Source organism: Athalia rosae, chromosome 7 (assembly GCF_917208135.1).
Source record: "Athalia rosae chromosome 7, iyAthRosa1.1, whole genome shotgun sequence".
NCBI lineage: Eukaryota > Metazoa > Arthropoda > Insecta > Hymenoptera > Athaliidae > Athalia > Athalia rosae.
Window position 1 is genome coordinate 8,635,319 of NC_064032.1, and position 17,458 is coordinate 8,652,776.

A 17,458-nucleotide genomic window follows, 5' to 3' on the forward strand; every position below is an offset into this window, starting at 1 on the left:
TTGAACGCATAGGTTTTTTTTTCTGTAATATCTAATAAAAAATGGATGTTTGCTATAAACTTATCAGTTTCCATAGTCTTTAAAGAATATACTCAAAACAAATAAAACTCAAAAACGGTTAATATCAGGTTCAGAAAACTTGTTTGAAAAAAGTATCCAAACTTGTAATATTACTCCCTTACGTGAGGGACCTCTCAAAATAAGACAAAAGTACTCTAGTTCACGTATCTCTCTTCTGCTGACATGCATGCCTATGCTTGGCCTGCTTCAACCAATCCTTTATAGCTGCTGAAATTTGGATATCAGTGGCATCTGGCGAGTCCGTAAAATGAATTTTTACGGCAGCTGTTTGGAAAAATCATGAAATATTTTATTGCAGGCACGATTGTGAAGAATATAACTAGCGTATTAAGGCCTACGCCCACTAGACGGCGGCGGACGGCAGCGAACTACTTTCTTCCTTTGTAATCTAATTAGATAACATGAGAAGCAAATAGTTCGCTGCCATCCGCCGCCGTCTAGTAGGCTTCAACCCTTAAGCCGGGATTACGATGAACTTAACGTAACGTAACGTCACGGGACGGGACTTGACGGAACGGGACGGAACGCGAACTTAACGATACGAAGGCAGCGCGCGATTACGATCGCCGTGACGGTACGGAACGAGCTAGCGCAGAAGTCGTCTGCTCTGTTGACATTTAACAGTCGTGGTCGTGTTTACATCTTTCGAATGCCTGTCACACAAGAGCACTACAAAATGTTGAATGTTCTTTGGTTTGGATATTTGTATCTTAAGCTAAGAAAAAAGAGGCGCGTAAGATCGATCGGAGTTCGTAACATTTTTAAGGGTAGGATTCAGCATGGGGATGGGCACAACCTCTTCGAAGAATTACGTATTGGTGACGCCTATATGTTTTTTACGTATACGCGAATGAACGGCGAAAGGTAAGTTACATATTTATTAAAGAACTTATTTCCAGTTTTACGCAACATATAGAGCAAACGAAGTTTGATACTAAATAATCATAGTTTATTGTAGCAACGAATTACTCTTCCGTCCAATTTGCAATGATGAAGAGCAATTATACGACAGATGCACTCATTGTTATTGATATTGTACATGTATTTTTTCAGATTCGAATACCTGTTAGCTATGGTCGGCCCTCTCATAATCAAACGTAAAATGTATACCGTAATCACCCCGGCTCAAAGACTTGCAATGACTTTGAGGTACGTTGATCTATTATCAGCAAATAAAGTTAAAGTACATTTATTTACTATTATTGATTTTTTCACAGGTTTCTGGCAGCTGGTGATAGTCAAGACTCACTCAGCTTCGCATACCGGTGTGCCCAAAGTACGGTTTCATGCATCCTCAAAGAGACCACACAGGTTGTAATCGCGGTTTTAAAGCGACTGTACTTGGCACCACCTACTTCAGAGGAGGAATGGAGAAATGTCGCCAGTGGATTTTGGAACGAGTGGCAGTTCCCTCATTGCATTGGAGCAATCGATGGGAAACATATACAAATTCAGGCCCCACAAACCTCGCAAAGCATATTTTTCAATTATAAGAAAACGTTTAGCATAGTGTTGCTTGCAATCTGTGATGCTCATTATAATTTTCTCATGGTTGATATTGGTGCGGAAGGGTCACAGAGCGATGGTGGTATTTTTCAAAGCTCTGAACTAGGCCAACGTCTCGAAGGAAAAACTTTGGGAATCCCTCCCTCAAATTATCTGCCAGGAACGGATGCCGATATGCCTTTTTTTCTTGTTGGAGATGCTGCATTCCCTTTAAAACCCTACCTGATGAAGCCATACAGCGGACGCGAATTGCCGGACAGAGATGCCATTTTCAATTACAGACTGAGTAGAGCCAGGAGAGTGATCGAAAATTCATTTGGAATTCTTTCTGCTCGATGGAGAATCTTCCGGCATCCTATATGTGCGTCGCTGGAGAACACAGAGTCGATAGTTGAGTCCGCCATATGCCTTCACAACTTTATCATGAAAACAGCTGGTCGAAAGCTACAACAAGAATACTGCCCGCCTAATTTCATAGATATTGAGCTACCCGGATGTAATCTCGTTGAAGGAGAATGGCGAGACATTCTAGCAGGAGAAAATGGGGCTATCATTGAAGGTCCTCGCTTGGGAGCACGCAATGCAGCGGTGCGAACTGTCAAATATCGAAACGCACTTAGAGATTTTGTCAATGAGCAAGGTGCTGTGCCATGGCAGAACAACATTGTTCAAATTCGACAGGGGCTAATTTTGTAGGTTTAGTTGTATCAGCGATACATTTTGTGTTATTTAAGCCTATGTATGTTTTTAAACTTCTGTTTTACTCATTGTGGGAAAAATATAAGTACATGGATAATATCTACTACAATAGTTTATTTTATTTTAAATATCACAGTAATCATACAGAAATCATAATAAAACGAATATTTTGAAATATGTGAATAAAACAGTGAGTACACAACCATCATACTTCTTCAAAAATCGCCTCTTCACACTCCTGAACCAATTCTCTGAATCTTTTTCTAAATCGCAGCTTCAGAACTTTATTTTGTATTGACTGCAAACTTGCCGTGACACTCTGGCCAATCAAATGATCGGGGTCACTTCTGTTAATTTGTTGCGAGGGCGGATTGGGTGCTGCCATGCTTTTATTGAGATTGACGAGAGTCTCTCTGAACATTTCTGCAGTGTCATCCATTTTTGGCTTCTTGCACCGTCCAGTCGAGCCTAGATAGGGCAAGGAAGCAGCAGTAGCTTTCGTTGTTTTCAAGTTCGGTAGGGTAGGAATTGTTGCTACGGGAGGACAACTAGCAATGACTCGGCATGGCACATTTTCCACATATTGCGTGGATTGAGTCTCAAAACACAGGTCTTCCGTATCCTGGGTAGAATCCATGTTGTCTGGTGATGGTATTGTTGATACTTCATCGTCGAAAGAAGATACCGAAAGAGTTGGTGATGAAAGTGGCAGTTGTACGAATGATGCAGAAGGTGGTATTGATAAATTTGTTACGGATCTGTAAGAGAATGAAATTGCAAAGATTTAAGCATGAATATGACTGAAATTTGCAAGATGACATAAACAGAATAAATAGATAAAACTCTGATGAGAATACTCACTTTCTATGACGCATGTAGGGGTTTAGAAAAGACAGCGCACTCCAGTAGGGCCACACTGGCCTTTGAGAAGCTCCTGCTCCACTCCTCGATTCTGCTTGAAGCCTTTTTTCTTTAGCGTATCGCTCTCGTAACGTGTTCCAACGTGCAGTACACTCTGGGACACTAGCTGTCAATGGAAATAATATTAGTACTATCAACAGATTTTGTCTTCCACAATAATATACATGTTTGCACATCATGCGTATATTATACAGAATATACATATTGTAAATTTAGATCGTTCACTGAAGATCCTATATAGTCAACGTTTAGATTGAAAAATTCTAATCAACCCTACCGTGAACCGCATCAGCGACCGATCTCCACGCACTATCTTTCACAGCTGGATTTTTAAACCCTGCGTGGCCTTTGTCGTAGATTTCACGACGAGATCTCACGGCCTCGATCAATATATTATCGTCCATAATGCAACGATAAACGCTCTCAAATTCAACAATCGTATACTTACAAACAATGTTGATTCTTCGCGCTGCGCGTGTTCTGTAGTAATGACGTCACAGCTGTCGTGATTGGTTAATAAGATCACGTGGTACCGCCGACTCGACGGAACGGGACGTAAAAGATTGACATTGTCAAGCTTTGTCGTCTCGTCCGGTTCCGTCGCGTTGCGTTAAGTTTGTCGTAATTAGCTCCACCTGATAGCACGCATTTAAACTCTTCCGTCCTGTTCCGTCAAGTCCCGTCCCGTTACGTTACGTTACGTTAAGTTCATCGTAATCCCGGCTTTAAGGGGCAATTGGAGTCGCCGCTGGCAATCTAACCTAGCTAACATAAGAAATATTCATTTGTCATCGAATCTAATAGATATTTTGCAAAAGTGAAATACTTGGCCACTTTCTGCCATCGTATTCATTAAATTCCCAAAATTTCATCAAAATCGATCGAGTCGTTTGCCGGAAAGTACGATTTTCGTTTTCGAAACGGTTTCTGTGCATTTAAAAACGAAAATTGTACTTTCCGGCAAACGGCTCGGCCGATTTTGACGAAATTTTGATAATTCATGGAGTACGATGGCAGAAAGTGGCCAAGTATTCCACTTTTCCAAAAGATCGCTTTGATTTGATGAAAAATAAACATTCCCTATGTTAGCTAGGTTAGATTACCAGCGGAGACTCCAAATGCCCCTTAACCTTCAAACGCTAACGATGGGTCGGGTCATTCGTGTCCTGGCCAAAATTTTCCGTTATGATTTCTCGTAGACCCTTGCAGGTAAAAATTTGGAACCCGGGGAGAGGGAATGTTTAGGGAGGTGGTAACCTAAGGGCCAAGTTCCGGAATTTTCCCTCATTCCACTTGTGACCAGCGAGCTTTCAAGATCGACGGAAGACACGAACGACCCATCGTTAGCTTCAACGTCAGTGAAAATGAAATCTTTGTTTTTTTTTTTCGTGTAAAATACGGTCATTTAATAAGAAAAACTGTATCTACATTGTTTTCGGATTTTTTTTTAAGCAAAATTAATTTTTTTTTAAAGCAAAATTCCTTTTCTTTTAGCGAAATTCATTTTTTTTTTAAGCAAATTTATTTTTTAATAAAAATGTAATAAACATTATTGAAAAATACAATTTCATACGCGTGAAAGTTTTTCCGAATATCCCTTCCTTCATTAAACACATACGGGGATCAAGAAATAGGCATTTTTCGGGATAAAAAAATAAGGGTCCGATTTTAACCCTCGAAATTTCTCATATTTTTTTCTAAAAGGGTGTTATTTCAATAAAAAAAATGCCGTTGGATTTCTCAATGTATTTGAAAAATCATAGGAGATATGATTTGTTAAACATTGTCGTGAAAAATGCCCGCACGTCTCCATATTTTGCATGAAATTGTTATTAAAAATTGGTTTTTTCAGGGTGGGAAAAATTATTATCATTTAGTTAAGGGTTCAAAGAAGGCCCAGGAATTTTTTCACATTTTTTAAAAAGTTTGAAAATTGTGAAATATAAGCGAAAGACACGAACGACCCATCCGTTAGCTTTAACGTTCGCTCAAAACATCATTAGTGTTTGAGGGTTAATAAATTCTCTGTCTATCCTTTTCCTGCAAATATTTCTAATTTTCTTCTTCTCCATAGGCATTATAGTGTTCCAAAAAAAAAAGTTTTTCTTTTTTTTTCCTGAACCATAAAAATCTTTTATGCAACACAGGCACGATTTACGCGCTTTATGGGGTCTGTGAAGCGAACAGTAAGTAGGCGTTTATTGACTGCGAGTCGTTTTCACTTACTTTATTGTCCTAGGAAAATAAAGAATCATTATATCCCTCTCTGCAGGTAAATAATGAACACGACCGGTCAAAAATCACTCTTTATGCTGGGGCGCGCGAAAATCGTACCTGTGTTGCATAAAATATCGTGTGTACCATGAAGGCTATGGTCTTTCTACGCCTCGCGTGATTGCAGTATTCGTTCTACGACTCATACTGCAAACATCACGCTCGGCGTATAAAGACCAACTTAGCCTCCTTGATACACACTATACTATTAATATGTACATTAAAACGACAATTTTTGTACAAAATTCAGCTCTTAATATTCAAATTTGAAGCCTCTCATCGCCTTTAAAGATTTCCCATTTAAAATATACAGGAAAAATTAGTTTTTGTCTTAAAATTATCCCCATTCAGTACTATGCAGCCTATCTTTATCGATACTGCGCTTATTTGATGAGAGAATGACACATTTTGAAAAGCACCTGCTTCGAATTTTTTTGTTTTTATCTAATAGTTGAAATTGATTTTTTTGAAAAATCACGTTTTTGAGTGAAAAATCACGTTTTCTAACTAAAAAATGCATTTTAGAAGATAAATTCAAGAATACTTTTTTGTAGAAAATTCAATTTTCTATGAAAAAATTTCTTTGCAATTTTTTCGCAAATCGATTATTTCACGAGATATTCCAGAAAAACCAATGGAAATTGATGAATTTGGGGATTTCGCGCTGTTGAAATCCCAAAATTTTGTTTGGAAAAAATTTTGTTCGAAGCAGGTACTTTTCAAGAGGTGTCATTCCCTCACCAAATCAGCGTATTATTGATAAAGATGAGCTGAATAGTACTGAATGGGAGTAATTTTGAGACGAAAAATAATTTTTCCTGTGTATTTTAAAAGGAAAATCTTCAAACGCAGTGAGAGGCTTCAAAAGATTTTTATGGTTCAAAATTAAAAAAAAAAGGTTTTTTTTTCAAACACCCTAATAGGCATGTATATACCTGTGATTATTGTGGCCATCAGAGTACCCTGGAACGTAACTAAAAATTATATGATTTTTGAAATATAGGTATTGTAACGGGTCAAACATGACTGATTGAAAAAGGAAAAACATGGAAAGAGAAAGAGATAGGTAGGAGTAGGGGGGAATTAGGAGGAAGGTGCCGAAAGGCGAAATTAAGATCCGTCTCTTCTCCCTGGGCAGTTGTGAGCATCGCACGTTATAATTAAGATAAGTTTCGCATATATATATATATTCAATAAATGTTAATACGCCAGGGAGATCGAGCTGAACATAGGATTTTTAACGATTGTGATTTTTATGGTGCTGTGTTATATTTATATCCCGTTCTTACTATTTCATTGTTTATTTTTATCATATACACTTTTAGCACGCGTTCATTTATTTTGTACTTTATTCAATACCCGTTACGTGTCGCTTATTTTATTTATACACATAGAGTATTTTACTCGTTACTTTACATTATTCGTTTGTTACTTATTCTACTTATACTTGTTATTCATTTATATTGTGATTTGATGGCGTCTCATTATTTATTGACCAGTCTATTTGTACCTCAAGAGGACCGAAGCATTATTTAAATCATGTTCATAATGAACGCCAGGAAAAATAGTATTTAAAAAAGGGAATAAATAATATACATTGATTGATACTACGAGCTATGAGATCATATAAAGTAATAATAAAATAAAATATTACATTGGCGCCCGAACAATAGACTCGAATTAACACAGATTTCGAATGCCGGTCGAACGGTCACCACCAGTCACACGGTCATGTAAACAATCTGATACAAGCGAATACAGGATTATTTCTAGCGACGAAAATAAAATAAAAATCAAAAAGATAAGTAAGACTAATACAAATAAGAAAATGACAATGACTGATTCAAATGTTCCAATTATCAGGTCAGACCAGCACGTAGAGGTTAATGGCATACAGGATAACATAATGCGTATGGAAATACAAAAGGAGTGGCGGCGTTTGAAGGAGGAGCAGGCAAAAATCGATCAGCAAAGAGTAGACTTAGAGAGAACTCGGTTAGAAATGATACAGCAAAGCCAAGCTGATCAACCTCAAATACAAATTCCGGACAATGATCAGGTGGTGAGTGGTTTAGTAAAGCACTTGCAATACTTGCACATAGACGTGAAGGTACCCAAATTTAGCGAAAATGGCCACCCTGTGGACTTTTTGGAAGATCTTGAGAGGTATTTTAAATATAAGAATGTTCGCGGTGACCACCGACTGTTAGTAATTGAAAGTATTCTAGAGGGAAGAGTCAAAATATGGTATGAGGTGACAAAAGGTATAATAAACGATTATGAGGCATTTAGGTTAGCATTCGAGGCAGAATTTTATTCCATTCCGGTTCAAGTCAGATTCAAGAACCAGTGGTTGTCACGTCGATATAGGCAACAAGACGGTTCGTTGCTAACATATTTTTACAAACAACTGAGGGACACAAGACATTTCCAACCGAAACTTCCAACATATGAAATCAATTATTTAATTGCGCAACAACTGCCATCGCGAGTTAGAACGGCATTGGCCACGGTAGATCTGGCAAATACAAATTTGGTTGTGCAAGTCCTGTCACAGTTGGATGAGGTTCACGAAGAATATGAAAAGCGAGAATCAGGCAGGGTCAATGGTCATCATTATAATAATCAGGGTCAGAATAGCGGCAATAAAAATATACGATCAGCAAATTTGAGCAATATCACGGTCGCAGAGGCGCGAGACAAACAAAATTGGCAAGCTTCGAGGGGATACCAAAGATATCAGGCACAGAGACCACGTCAAAATCGGGGGGATGGAAATTGGCGAGTGCGCCAAAGTCAAGCAGAACAGGTAGCAGTTGTACAACAAAATAGGCCCTCATATTCAAACCAAGACCGTATGGTAGTTGCATACACCAGGTTTCCCCCGCCCAGAATCAATGACGGCGCCAGGATGCATTACTATCAGTTCAATAACACCGAAAGTAGACCAGCTTACCAAAATCAAAGATCAGATAGCAATTCGTGCGAACATTTAAACTAGAAGCGGGTGCGTTACAACGTGGTCCGGTAACGTCCCGAAAATTTTTTGACTTTGTTGAGGACCTATCCAATGAGGTGGAAGGAGATAAATCGGTGAAGGAAGAGCTCGCGTAACCATAAAAGCATGCCCACATGCCGTAGTTCATGTCGCTGGCAAAACCATGCACGCTCTGATTGATACGGGCAGTCAGGTAACATGTATTTCTGAATTGACATATAAGAACATAGCCCATGAGATAGTATTAAGCGAATTCCCAGTAAGTAACGTGTATACAACCCCCGCCATTGGTAGCAAAACGACGACGGTACGACGCCAAGTACTTGTAGAATTTGACATTGAAGCACAACATTTTAAGCAAATTTTCTTAGTAATTCCCTTTTTAACGTCCGATATGATATTAGGAAACGATTGGCTAGAAAGAAACCGAGCGGTTATCGACTACGCAAACAATAGAATGTGGTTAGACGGATGTGAAGTGAATCGACGGTCGATCCTTTTCGAGTGCAACACCCCGGAGAATTTAGAGTCCACAAAAAACGGACAAATCACACATCTCCGCATTGTTCGCGAAGAGAACGAAATTAACCAACGCAGCAATTTAGCATGTAGAGATAAGGTAGATGACGTGTCATATGATTTGCGAAAAAGGCAAAACCCGAATCAGAAGTCAATTGTAGAGACGAATATTAATATTAACGAAGTCAATGGACGGAATGATTTAGTACGTAAGGATAATGTAGATGACGTGTCACATGATTTACAAAGAATACGAGACCCGAATCAGAAAATGATTTTAGAGACGAATATTGATGTAAAGGAATTAGTCAAACAAACGCCAGAAAAGGACGTAAGATTCTTCGAGGAGTTGCATGCGATCGCGCGAGAGCTGATAGGATTAACTGAGAATCAGAAACATCAAATAGTCGAGACCATTTTACGCCATAAAATTCTCTTTTCGGACAAACCGGGTTGCGTAACCTCATATGAACATAAAATTCGGCTATCGAAAGATAAAACATTTGTACGACGATCTTACCCGGTACCGATGTCGCTTAGGGAATCGGTGGATGAAGAGATTAGGCAGATGCTGGAAGCAGGCGTTATAGAACGTTCAGTGAGCCCGTTTTGCAATCCGTTGCGAGTAGTAAAAAAGAAGACAGGAGCGGTTAGGCTGTGTTTAGACGCGAGATTTCTAAATGATGCAATCGATGGAGATAACGAGTCTCCACCCATAATTAGCGAGATTATGCAAAAGCACCATGGCATGACGTATTTCACTACCCTGGATTTAACGCATGGATACTGGCAGGTCCCATTGTCAAAAGAATCGCGGCCTTACACGGCGTTTCTCCATGGTTCCAGTCTTTATCAATTTACAAGAATCCCATTTGGTTTGAAAACTGCGGGGAGTGGATTCATTCGTGCGATGAGTCTAGCGCTTGGTGATAGGTTGCAAAATTTTCTGACTTATTACATAGACGACCTATTGGTTACATCTAAAACATTCGACGAACATCTTGCTCATTTGGATCAACTTTTCAAAGTTTTGTATCAAAATAATTTCACATTACGCCTCACGAAATCGTTGTTCGTCCGGAAATCGGTACCATTTCTAGGATTTACTCTCACGTCTCAAGGCATTTTTCCAGATGAAGACCGTTTGAAAATAATACAAAATTTTGAACCTCCAAATAGCAAGGTCCAGTTGCAGAGATTTTTAGGTATATGTAATTATTATAGGCAGTTTAGTATTGCGCATTCTAGATTAGTAGAACCATTCCGCGAATTATTAAAGAAAGATGCCAAATGGATCTGGACACCATCACATAACCAAGCATTTATTTCATTAAAATCAAATTTCACAAAAGTAGTGACGTTAAGTCACGTGTTACCGAATAAAGAATTTAAGGTACAAACAGATGCATCCGACAAAGGAATTAGCGGCATATTATTTCAAATCGATGACGAAAACCATGAACGGATTATTTCACTAGTCAGCAGGGGTTTGATTCCAGCAGAAAGAAACTATACCACGACGGAAAAAGAGTTGTTGGCGATTATTTATGCGGTGTCAAAATTTAGAATATACCTAGTCGGAACGCGCTTTGAGGTAATAACGGATCATAAAGGCTTAACATTTTTAAATACTACACCTTATCAGACTGCGAGGCTAAGTAGATGGAGTCTGATCTTACAAGAGTACACGTTCACGGTTAAATATTGTAAGGGAAGTGATAACATCGTCGCAGATTTTTTCAGTAGGAACCCAAGTGGCCGGTTCAGCGAAGAAGTGACGGACAAACTAGTCATCGCAGATATTGATGCATATTTTGCATGCTACGGAGAGACGTCCAGTGTACAAGCGATTGTAGCAGCGTGCCAATTAGAGATAGATCCGATACTCCGTAAGCAATTCAAGAAACTGGCTACTGAACAGTCGCAGGATCTAGAATTGAACAAGTTCATCCGTAGATCGTGCGAGGGGGATGATAGGGTCAGGTTTCAGAATTATAACGGAATATGGTTTCATCAAAACAAAGATGCACAAAGTTGGCAAATAGCGGTCCCGAAGTCAATGCAACATTTAATAGTCAGTTCAACACACAGCAAGCTCGGTCATGTAGGGATATATAAAACGGAAAAATATTTACAGCAATACTATTATTGGAGAGGAATGACACGAGATGTAAAGAAGTATATTATAACGTGTGATTTATGCCAGAGGGTAAAACATCTAACAATCAAGATGGAGGGCGAATTTCAGATGGTAAAAGCCGATAAACCAAATCAGTTATTAACAGTAGACTATTATGGGCCTCTTCCTGCCTCGATCGGGGGAGTGGCATATATTTTTGTAACAATAGACGCGTTTTCCAAACTAGTTACTCTATACCCAATGAAGAAGGCTACGACCCGTGTAACTTTAAAGAAAATTATTGACGATTACATAAAAAAAAGGGGTAAACCTGAGTGCATATTGTCGGATCACGGAACGCAATTCACATCGCCGATATGGAAAAATGAATTAGAAAAACACAATATTAAAGTAACATACTCCTCCATACGACACCCTCAGTCTAACCCCGCAGAAAGGGTAATGCGTGAGTTAGGCAGATTCTTTCGAACATTTTGTGCGGAGCAACATACGAAGTGGGTCAAATACGTCCCTAAAATAGAAACATTGTTCAATGTAACGACACACCACGGTACGGGATTTTGTCCGCATGAACTGCACTTTGGAACTAATCCGCAAGAGAAAATAAGGGAAATTGTTGAGTATCCACCAGCAATTGAGCAAGCTCATGAGGTAAAGATTATGTTGGCAAAGGAGCGTCTTGAGAAATGTTTTAATCAAAGGAAAGGGCAACAAAAAACTAAGAGCCGAATCCAGTTGACGAATGGTGATTTGGTTCTGCTGCGAGTGCCTCACCAATCGAATGCCATAGAAAGAGTGACACACAAATTCTTTCACTTGTTTGAGGGTCCATATCGAATTATTAAAACAGTTGGTGGTAACGCGTTTGTGTTAGCGGAACGAGATGACCAAAACAAGGTCAGAGGGACATATAATCGTGCAAGCTTGCGAATGTATTATCAGGCTACTCAACACGCAGACAAGTCGCACCTACCTCCAAACGCCGCTACTGTCTAGGCGAATAATTAGTTTGTAGTTGTAGGGTAGTCAATGTTCTTTTTGTTAGTATGTAAGTAATTATATTGTATTGTTTAAGTAAGAATATGACGTCAAAGATAGGAAAAGATTGTGCATGCAGCTTGACAAGTGCGCTCCATGCAAAGGGGGATGATGTAACGGGTCAAACATGACTGATTGAAAAAGGAAAAACATGGAAAGAGAAAGAGATAGGTAGGAGTAGGGGGGAATTAGGAGGAAGGTGCCGAAAGGCGAAATTAAGATCCGTCTCTTCTCCCTGGGCAGTTGTGAGCATCGCACGTTATAATTAAGATAAGTTTCGCATATATATATATATTCAATAAATGTTAATACGCCAGGGAGATCGAGCTGAACATAGGATTTTTAACGATTGTGATTTTTATGGTGCTGTGTTATATTTATATCCCGTTCTTACTATTTCATTGTTTATTTTTATCATATACACTTTTAGCACGCGTTCATTTATTTTGTACTTTATTCAATACCCGTTACGTGTCGCTTATTTTATTTATACACATAGAGTATTTTACTCGTTACTTTACATTATTCGTTTGTTACTTATTCTACTTATACTTGTTATTCATTTATATTGTGATTTGATGGCGTCTCATTATTTATTGACCAGTCTATTTGTACCTCAAGAGGACCGAAGCATTATTTAAATCATGTTCATAATGAACGCCAGGAAAAATAGTATTTAAAAAAGGGAATAAATAATATACATTGATTGATACTACGAGCTATGAGATCATATAAAGTAATAATAAAATAAAATATTACAGTATGGACAGATATTATAGTTTGATTTACTGTTATTTAAATAGACCCACGATCATTTTTTTTGATGTAATAAGGGAAACACAGAGTAACCATTTCTATATGGAAGACATATACATTTATGTGAAATATCAGTGATAGAAAAAGTGATAGGGTTGCGGGATCCTCTAACGAAGTATATTACCAATTTAGATGAAGGAATTGGTTCTTCGTATAAATTTTGCACGTACATGAAAGGTATTCCGATAAACTTGTATTTCCCTGCAATGAAGTTGATTGTCTTTATACTGCAAATTTGTCTGTGCACGACAACGATATTATCTGGTTGTTCAGTTGAAATGATGAAGTCTCTGGCGATTAAAGTTTTGCATTGAAATGAATCACAATCGTTGGCTGTGTATTTAATGCCTTTCGCAGTATATTCTAAAGTTTTGGGGATTTCAGCACCCGTTATCAGATTCTCTTCTGTCAAACGGTTACAAATTTGAGACAAAGGTTGCTTTTTGGAACGGATGCGTCTTTTCAGGTGCCCGAGAAAGTTTTCATATGGAAAACAACTGTACTCTTCCAGAGTTCCATACAGAGCTACGTCGTCGCAAATATGTAACAGAGAGTGTACGTTATAAACTACAAATGTTGGACCATACAGGTCTGCTGCTTTGGTAACAAAATCTGACAAGGCTTTTCGCGCAACTTCTAAATAACGGGATATTAAAATTTTGTTACTTAATATGAATACAGCAGCGTGCAACAGCATAAAATGTGAATATTGTTCTTCGCTTAAGACCTCTCGCATCAAAACCGGACCAGTATAAAGCAAAAATAGTCTATACTCGGTGGCCTTCCATCGGTCTACTTCCGAGAACCCTCTACACTTACGACTAAAGTCGTTTGGAATGAAATCTTTCAATTTATTTAACAATTCATCAACTAACTTTTGAACAGCCAATTTTGATAATCGAAATTTGCGTATCCCAGCCAACCAACATTTTTTTATCAATCTCTTCATAACGCCGAGATATATCAGATGCATGGGATCAAGAACAAACTGGGATACAAGCCCGATCAACTTAACTAAGCATGATTTAGTTTCCTTGATGTGCTTAGATGATTTACCGGATTGAAAATCTTGATCTTTCCTCCGTCCATATTTTTTCTCTGTTATTGGATAAAATATATTGTGATCGCGTCGAATACCTTTATGTTTACATCTTTCGCAACCGTGAAAGCTAGTGTGGGATGAAATAGATTTTAGCATTGATCTCGCGGGCGCGTCACAAGAAAAGCATCGAAGTTTAACACGATAACGCTGATTATTATAGATAAACCCTTCCGTTTGCAATATTTCTAATTCGTCGGTAAAATTTTTAAGAAATAAATCCAACGGCTGCGGTTTCTCTGTTCCGTAGAAAATGGCTACAGCGAATGGACTTTGATCCTCCAAAGACGTGCTTCGTGCTAGAATAGGCCAAAATTGGCTTCTACTACTCTTAAATATCGGTAAGCCATCGATGTTACAATCAATCGATATATTTACAACTTCTTGCGGAGCGTTATTTGATTCAAAGTGCAATTTCCGTGCAATGCCGGCTTCTAATCCGAAATATACCATTTTCCCCGTATCTAATAAAATATTTTTTCTAGTCCTTGGCGTCCCGAGGAGCGTTCTAGCAGATTGTGGTAAAAACGGATATTTTGGCCGAATCAAATTCATTATTTCTTGAATGGTTACTTGAGATGCGTTGTTTGTGTATGCTATTTTCCGTAATCCATTGATAAAGGTTTCATTTTCATTTTGGGGGACTTCTTTTGCAACTCTTGCAGTATGCTGCGAATCTCTATCAAATATCATGTCTATCTGGTAACTTTCGTCAGCACTAGAACAAGGACGATTCAATACATCGCTATTGTCGTCGTTAGAAGAACTCAGATCTTGTTCATCGAACGCGCAATGTCCATTATTTTCATTTTGTAGCTTTAATATTGTTCTTTCCGTAAGAGATTTCAACACCTCGCGACGATGCATACGGCGCAAGTATTTGTGGGTATATATTTTTGTACACTTGCGTGACATTGTGTAGTTTTTGTTCTCAATGATCTGGGATTGCAGTCTAGTTGAGATAAAATAATTTAAATCGTAGTCCAGTAAGATTATACTGAGTGATTGGGGCTTATGATTTTTCGTGCCAATGTAATGTGGAAATATCTGAGAAAAGAAAAATCATTGAAAAACCTGATGTATTTATGATTTGAAATTTGTTACCCCATGAAAGTTCGGAAAAAAACGCAAATTTTGATTGAAGTCCATGCCTTTATGGTAAGGATTTTTTAATTGTCTGTATCTTGCTGAACATTCATCCATACGTATATATTAGGGTGCTTCAAAAAAAAAATTTATTTTTTATTTTTTGTTCTTACCCTCTTAAATGTTTATATTTGATGTAAAAAAAATTCCCACCAAAGACGGGCGCTGTAGCTCAACTCTAATCGTAAGAGGTCGCTCTTTTAATTTTAGTTCCCCATTTAATTAACATGGGAATTTTTTTTTTTAATTAAAATTGAATTTACATATAATTAACGCAATTTTTTACAAATAACCATAGTATATTCTTGAAGTTGAGTCTTTGAACTTTCCAAAACTCTATAATAACGCATGATTATCATAACTAAAAAATTAGTCACAGCCATCTGAAAATTACTAAATTTTGGACTGGTCCAGAATTTAGTAATTTTCAGATGGCTGTAACTAATCTTTTAGTTATGATAATCATGCGTTATTATAGAGTTTTGGAAAGTTCAAAGACTCAACTTCAAGAATATACTATGGTTATTTGTAAAAAATTGCGTTAATTATATGTAAATTCAATTTTAATAAAAAAGAAATTTTTCCCATGTTAATTAAATGGGAAACTAAAATTAAAAGAGCGACCTCTTAGAGTTGAGCTACAGCGCCTGTCTTTGGTGAGATTTTTTTTACATTTAATAGAAAAATTTGAGAGGGTAAGAGAAAAAAAAAATAACAATTTTTTTTTAAGCACCCTAGTATATATGGGGCATTCCATGCCAAATCACCGAGTTTTTGACCCGACCCTCTTAGATTTGGCTGAAATTTTTTTTCCCAACCCAAGAAAAGTTACGAATTTTTGAAAAAAACCGCTCTTTTTTTAAAAAATGCTAGAACTTTTTCAAAAATCGACCAACTGGGACCGGACTAAATGGAAAATTTTTGTTTTTAGATGTAGTTTTCAGAAAAAAATACGAAAAAATTTTCAAATGTCAGGATCTATGAAATATTTTAGTTTTTTCAATGAAACCATCATTTTTTCGAGGTCCGAAACATTCGATTCTCAATTCTTTTGTCCGAAAAAAAACTTCAACTAATACTGCATTTAACCCCACCATTCCCAAGTTGTGCCCACTTTACCTTATATTTTGTTTTTTTCGATTGAAAAAAATTTTTTTTTGAAAATTTTTTTTTTTTACATGAATTTGCACTGAAATTTTTTCGGGTTTCTCGTTAAACCTCCGAGGTTAAATAAAATTGAACCGAAATAATCATAAAAATTTTTTTTTAAATTAAAAAAAAAATTAAAAAACAAAAAATAAATATTAATTTAAAAATAAAAAATTCGTTCGATAAGTTTTTAAACTTCAATTTTATTCAACCTCGGAGGTTTTGCGAGCAACCCAAAAAAATTTCAGTGCAAATTTATGTAAAACAAACAAATTTTCAAAAAATTTTTTTTTAATCGAAAAAAAAAAAATTAAGGTAAAGTGAGCACAACTTGGGAATGGCGGGGTTAAATGCAGTATTAGTTGAAGTTTTTTTTTGAGACAAAAGAATTGAGAATCGAAAGTTTCGGACCTCGAAAAAATGACGGTTTCATTGAAAAAACTAAAATATTTCATAGATCCTGACATCTGAAAATTTTTTCGTATTTTTCTCTGAAAACTACATCTAAAAACAAAAATTTTCCATTTGGTACGATCCCAATTAGTAGATTTTTCAAAAAGTTCTAGCATTTTTTAAAAAAAAAAAGCGGTTTTTTTTCAAAAATTCGTAACTTTTCTTGGGTTGGGAAAAAAAATCTATAAATATTCTGAAAAATGTCTTTGGTTGGGTAGAAAATGATAAAAAAATTTCAGCCGAATCTAAGAGGGTCAGGTCAAAAACTCGGTGATTTGGCATGGAATGCCCCATATACTGTAAGACTGTCGCAAATTTTGGAAAAAAACAAAATATTCACCTCCTAACCTTCAGAAGTTACTTTTCCCTAGAATGAGTGTGACTACCCAAGGATACACATAAAAAAATATGTTCATTATCTCAATGAATATGAAAAAGCAGGCCGGAGAGCTGTGATCTTTTATTAATAACTTGGGTTTTTTTTTGCACTCACAAGATGACGATTCTACGAACTTGCTCATGTATGGGTTTTGATCCGATCTACTATTTTACGGTAGAGTACCGAACTATGAAAATATCTAAAGACCTAGTGAAGATACCGAAAAATAACACACAATAT

The 17,458-nt window shown here is 37.1% G+C and overlaps 1 protein-coding gene across 1 annotated transcript; it reads left to right on the forward strand.

The window, feature by feature from the left end:
* Positions 1–541: 541 nt before the first annotated feature.
* On the forward strand, positions 542–2,430 carry LOC125501673 (protein ALP1-like). Its single transcript, XM_048658023.1, has 3 exons — positions 542–945; positions 1,135–1,230; positions 1,299–2,430. The coding sequence occupies exons 1-3, from the start codon at positions 731–733 to the stop codon at positions 2,281–2,283; spliced, it is 1,296 nt and encodes a 431-aa protein (XP_048513980.1). The 5' UTR covers positions 542–730; the 3' UTR covers positions 2,284–2,430.
* The last annotated feature ends 15,028 nt before the right edge of the window (positions 2,431–17,458 follow it).

What these genes read in the sequence shown, in the direction of transcription:
- LOC125501673 (XM_048658023.1), top strand. Translation starts at nt 731, where the DNA reads ATGCCTGTCACACAAGAGCACTACAAAATGTTGAATGTTCTTTGGTTT. An exon ending in ACGCGAATGAACGGCGAAAG is followed by an intron (nt 946 to 1,134) that starts GTAAGTTACATA and finishes GTATTTTTTCAG; the next exon opens with ATTCGAATACCTGTTAGCTA. An exon ending in AGACTTGCAATGACTTTGAG is followed by an intron (nt 1,231 to 1,298) that starts GTACGTTGATCT and finishes ATTTTTTCACAG; the next exon opens with GTTTCTGGCAGCTGGTGATA.